Consider the following 6,000-nt stretch of genomic DNA (forward strand, 5'->3'; position numbering starts at 1 on the left):
CTTGTATTGATGAGAATAATAGGAAAAGAAAAGTACCATGTGAATTTACGCATATTGCATGCAGATACTGTTGTAGTTTAGTTAAAAAATGCTGGAAGAGAACTTTGATGGGTTGGAACAAAGTGCACAACAAAGTTACACCATTCAACAGAACTCACCTGGGAGGTTTATTGGAGAGGAGGAAGGGAGAGGAGTGGAGGAAGAGAAGGATGTGCAGAGGCAGCCTCCAGAGTCAGGAAGAGGAGGGAAGGAGGGGGAGATGCACAGAGTTTGTGTCTTATAAGGGGATTTAGTGTATGAGCCTTGGGAGAGCTCTACATAGTGGAATAGCGGATGACATATTTCAGCAGGACCCTGAGCAGGCCATTGTAGATCCCCGAGTACTAATGTTCCTCCCTTTTGTTTAGTTTAAGAAGATGAGGAGGTAGGAAGGGGCAGATGAGTCAGGACTGAGGGCACCGTATTCTCGAGACTGCTTCCTGCTGACCTGGGTGCATTGGCATCTTTGGGGTCCCTGAGGAAGGTGAGATGCTCATCATGTCCTGGGTTAGTTGGATGTTCCATTTCACTGTCCAGGCTCTGTGGAACTTTCCAGTGATGCTTGGACCTGGCAAGATGCTTAAGCAGAAGATAAAGTTAAGTTTACGGAAAAAAATTTTTTCTTAGGTTCTGGCAGTTGAGGGAGGGGAGTCCCAAGGCCAGGAAAAGGTAGGGACAGTACTTATCTGGAGTGCATCTGACCTGTTTGAGGTGGAGCCAAGTCTGAAATCCACACTGTAGAAAAGGTAGTATAAGAAAAGTGATAAGTTTTAGACACATTAATGTAGAAGGGATCTTAACAGGTCTTATTAATAAAATCAAACCTGAAGCCAGTTATTGGAGTGAACACTGGAAGAGCAGAGAGGCAGAAGAAGCCACAGCTGACCTCACCTGACCAACTTCTCAGCTGATCTTGTTTTCTCAGACTGGAAGCTTCTGTGTCCTCACCCCAATGACTCTCAGCTGAACTGCTGCTCGAAAGCCTGAACCTTAACCAGCCCAAAGGCTTCTAGTTTCTGGTCCTCACACCTTATATACCTTTCTGCTTTCTACCACCACTCCCTGGGATTAAAGGCTCACTTTCTGGGAATAAAGGTGTGTGTCACCATGCCTGGCCCTTTCCACTGTGGCCTTGAACTCACAGAGATCCAGAGGGATTTCTATATCTGGAGTGCTAGGATTAAAGGTATGAGTGCCACCATTTTCTAGCCTTTGTATCTAGTGGCTGTTCTGTCTCTGAACCCAGATAAGTTTATTAGGGTGTACAATATTTTGGGGAACACAATACCACCACACATTAACACTCCCACTGTTCGTAATCTGTACTGAAATCCACACTTTGGAAAGACAGTATACACATGCCTTTGAGTCATTAGAAAGCAACCAAAGGGAATTTAGTCATAGAATTGTAGCGTGGTAGTATAGTAGTTTGTACTCTGCCACAGCTAGATTAATAGCTTATCAGAATCCCATTGATTAATGTTAAGGCCATGAATTGTTGGAATCTTCATGTAACAATAGCACAGCAAGTGAGAGAAGTCTGGAACCCGTTTCATTCTTTTATACATCTCAAATCACTTTCTCCTTATCATCACTCAAGCTTTCGTATCTTCACATAAACAGACCTTAAAGCACCTTCTTAGACACTAAAACATTTTTCTTAGATCCTCAACTTAAGCTTCCATGGCTTCACATAAACTCTACATCTTATAATACCTTCTTTCTATCTAATTCACTAGGAGATACAGATGGCTGAGATCAGTCACTGTAAAGCAAGCTCCTTTAAATAAAGGAATGGTAAAAAGTTACATTGAAACCTATGAGTTTATCTCACTTTTGAGTCTAGTAATGAAGCCAGTTGTGTCTAGACTTAATATCAGCTCTAGGAGAGTGAGGCCTGTGCCTTGGATTTTACACGGAGAACTGGGAAGGTGGCTGGAGTCTTGGTTGCTGCTGTTAAACTGACAAAGCTGTCACTAGCCAAGTCATCAAACAGCATCAGAGTCTGAGGAGAAAATTTTACCCCAGTAAGCTGCAGACCAAGCAGCTTCTGATTGTATTAAAAACGACAGACTCTTACTTGCTGGCTACCTAGACAGCTACCTCAGGGTCCTCCAGGGTCCTTGGTGGTAGAGGTCTTAGGGCAGCATCAGTCTGGTCCGCAGTTCCCAGGACCAGAAGATCTGACAGACTTTCCTGTGGAGTAGAAGCTTGTGGGAGGACCAGCCTACCTTGTCCAGGCAACTCAGGGCAGTTGATTCCCCAGTGTCCTGTTGTCCACAGTCTGGACAGGGTCTTGGCAGCAGTTGACATGAAAGATAGTTTTTTGTTCCATGGCTGGTGTTGTCACATTTACAACAAGCTCTGGTGGAGGTTCTTCTGTGCTCCTGTATCTTCTTTGGAGGAAACAGAGGTGCTGCCAAGAGATGGCAGGTCTCTCTGTCATGTGAAGCTCTTTAATTAAACATTTAAATGCCATATTCTGCAGATCTCTGAAGCATTTGAAGACTATCTATTAGGTATATCTGAATAGACATACTTGGTTTCTTTCTAGTTACTTGGTTTAAGCTTAACTTTGAAAACATATACAGGGGACTAAGTAAGGCTTATCCTTGTAATTAATTATATTAGTACTTAACATGACTAAAATTAAAGAATTTGGTCATTTATAAGATGACTATTAACTTGTGTTCTGTAACCATCTACAATATGTTAGCAGCTCTCATCAGAGTAGGACTTTCCATTCCATTCATGTGAGAATAAATATCAAAATAAAAGTCTCTAATCACAGATAATAGGTTCTGTAAAGAAACCAAAATAGGCATTTTGTGTGTGAAAGCCAGCTCTGCCCTTGACAAGCTGTAGGTTCCCCTGCCCAAATGCTCAACTCTGGGAAAAGCACCCTCTTTGGGAATCAGAAACTACATTATAATATATATATATATATATATATATATATATATATATATATATATATATATATATATATATATATATCTTATTTATCAAATGCCTGAATGATCAAACACATGTTGCCACTTATCTAAGTTCTCCAGAAGCTTGGTGTTGAACACTTGGCAAACACATAAGTACTTACATGTAAATCCCTAAGTTAGCTTTTGTTAATCAGAATAGATCTCTATATAACATTAAATTTTTATTATTATACAGAATATATTCTAAACCAGAGTTGAATCACATATACAGTCTGTTGTAATAAATCCAACCATATATTTTTATCATCATACAAAAGTCCATACCAATCCAAAATATTTGAAGCGTGTTGCTTCTTTAGTATAAAAGGTGATAGAATGAACATAGAGCTCATTAGGACTAAGAAGTGTACTCTTTAACCTTAGTAAAAGATGGCTGCCAGTCACATGACTGTCTACATCATGAAGAGGTCACCAGCCAAGATGGAGAAAAGCCACATGATTGCTGTTTAAAACATGTTTTTCTAAACAATAGTAACATGCAAATATGCATAGAGTTTATTTACATACATACAGCGTTAGGTCCAGCTTACATTCACACATGTAGAGTTAAATACAAGTCACATTCATACACACACACACACACACACACACACACACACACACACACACACACACGCTGGCTTCTCCATCTTTGACTGTCATGTTGCAGCAAACACAAATAGGACATTTAGAGCAGAAAAGCAGATGGACACAAGCGGGTCTTGGAGCAAAGAAAAAGAAAGTAAGTAGAGAATTTTTCTCGATTCCCTGACTGCCTCATCCAAGGAATACTGAGGCCAGTCTCACATCAGGGGAATGGTCAGAGGCAGGTAGCACCATTAGAGACCCAGTTGCTGCTAGTGAATGGAAGGCAAAGCCATCAGTGAACAAGAAAGTAGATTTGTTGCAGGTGGAAGAGAGCGAGTCTATTGTGAGTAGAGAAGGTGGGTAGGGTTCCAGCATGAAGTGGGTACCTTTGGCGGGCCCTACCAAGGCATGCCACCAAAATGCCACACACAACAGAGTCAGTGCGAGAGGTTTATTGGGGGAGGGGGAGAGTGGAAAAGTGAAAGGCCACATCAGAGTGGGGACTTGAGAGAGGCAGGCAGACAAGAGGAAGAGAAGCAAGAGAGAACAGAAGAGGCAAGACAGGAAATAAGAAACAAAGAGAGGAGTAAGGTAAGAGAAGAGGCAAAGAGCGAGCTCTGCCTGGTGGGCTCTTTTAAAGGGGCACACGTAGCATAACGGATGGTGGAAAGGGACCTGGTGACAGGTGATGACATAACTGCTTTAATGATAGAGGCAGGCTGCTGCTGCAGTTGCCAAAACCAACATTGGAATTCTTTAATGAAAGAAACAGATAGACATACAACACCCTAGTTTTTCTCTATTTGAGAGAGTTCAGCTAATGAAAGGGGAAAATGCAGTTTAATAGGATTCATGTCTAGCAGGAGCTGAGTAGAGGAACAGGAAGAACAGAGGGAAGGCTTGGAGTGAAAATAAGAGAAAGCTTGGACATAGGGTACCCTCTTCCATCTATCTGATCACTGACAGAAGTTGCAAAGGTCCCATAAAATATTGGGATATAGGGTGCCGGTAACTGGCCATTTAGATTCATATCTAAGTGGCATTGGGACCAGATCTTGTAGGGAGCCGCTATTCAAAGATGGCGCTGGCTTCCTGGTAGCCTAGCTGTAAACAACTCCATATTTGGCTATGATGCACGAGTAAGGTAATTGGCCTTATGTCCTCAGCCTATCCTGTGGCTCCCCGTGCTAGCATTCTGGCGGGACCCAATCACAGTATGGCACATTTGCCTGAGTCCTCATATAAGCAGCTGCAGTTTAGTCCTCGGGGGCCCCTCACCTCCCGCTCTCCCTTAACCAAGAGGCGCTCCAATAAAGTGTGATCTGAGAAGAATCCTCGCGTGGTGGTCGTTCTTCCTCGCTGGCCGAGGAGCGCGCCGCAACTGGTGCCGAAACCCAGGAAGGACACTTCGGACACCAGGTGAGGGGTCGAGGAGGATTCAGAACTCAACACACGGAGCAGTGACGTCAGTAACGGTGACGTCGGTAAGTTCTCTAGGAACAGTGACGTCGGTAGTAAGTTCGCCAGGAACGGCTACGACGTCGGTAAGTTCTCCAGGTATGCTGATTACTGGGATTAATCCGCAGCCCTTCGTTCAGACATGGTAAACGGGTATCGGTAATGCGGGCATTACCGCGACAAGATCTGACTGCAAATGTGGCTAAGTTAAACCCTTAGGTTGGGTGCTCGGTGTAAAGGTCTGAGGTTTTCCAAAAGACATCCCAGAGGGGAGCATGGACATATGGTGATAGGTGCATTTCCCATGAGTGAGGTAGAAAAAAAAAAAAAAACAAGATCCAAGGGCCTGGAATTCCTAGCCTCCCAGGAATTCAGGGAGGATTGGATTGAGGAGGTACAAGCTGTCCAGTGGGTCATCACACAAAGAACAAGGGCAGGAGCTCTGAGCCTGAGAGACACATGGCCGCTTGGTACCAGGGCTTGTGGGTGGGGCTGAAAGGTGAGAAACCAAACTGGAGAGATTAATCCTCACTCCTGGGAAATGGCCAGAGGCAGAGGAGGGGGACTTACCAATCATTGCCAGTGTTGGATGGGGAGCCCAGGAATTGGCTCGTTGGAAAAGTGAGGCTGTTGTAGGCAGAACAGAGTCCAGGGTCCCAGCATGCCTCAGACTGCCTGTGGATGGGAGGATCTGCCAGGATATCCTGGCAAGTCTCATGACACCAATATTGTAGTTTAGTTAAAAATGACAGAAGGCGACCTTGGCAGGTTGGAGCCAAGGGGCACCACAAAGTCACACAATACAACAGAACTCATGTGGGGGGTTTATGAGAGAGGAGGAAGGCAGAGGATGAGGGGAGAGAAGGGGAAACAGAGGCAGCCTCTGGAGATAAGAAGCAGTGGGAAGAGACTGGGGAAAATGGGCAGAGCTTATTTTTTT

General features: G+C 44.0%; 1 protein-coding gene across 1 annotated transcript in view; it reads right to left on the bottom strand.

The window, feature by feature from the left end:
* Nucleotides 1-5,637, bottom strand: part of LOC143266907 (uncharacterized) — an 11,047-nt gene extending 5,410 nt beyond the window's left edge. Inside the window, exons 1-5 of the mRNA XM_076542862.1 lie at nucleotides 5,631-5,637; nucleotides 4,881-5,095; nucleotides 2,271-2,435; nucleotides 742-774; nucleotides 488-618 (exon numbers count right to left, since the gene is read on the bottom strand). Coding sequence (XP_076398977.1) covers nucleotides 488-618; nucleotides 742-774; nucleotides 2,271-2,435; nucleotides 4,881-5,095; nucleotides 5,631-5,637 — 551 coding nt within the window. The remainder of the gene's footprint in view (nucleotides 1-487; nucleotides 619-741; nucleotides 775-2,270; nucleotides 2,436-4,880; nucleotides 5,096-5,630) is intronic.
* Nucleotides 5,638-6,000: the final 363 nt, after the last annotated feature.

Source organism: Peromyscus maniculatus, chromosome 1, assembly GCF_049852395.1.
Source record: "Peromyscus maniculatus bairdii isolate BWxNUB_F1_BW_parent chromosome 1, HU_Pman_BW_mat_3.1, whole genome shotgun sequence".
Taxonomy (NCBI): Eukaryota; Metazoa; Chordata; class Mammalia; order Rodentia; family Cricetidae; genus Peromyscus; species Peromyscus maniculatus.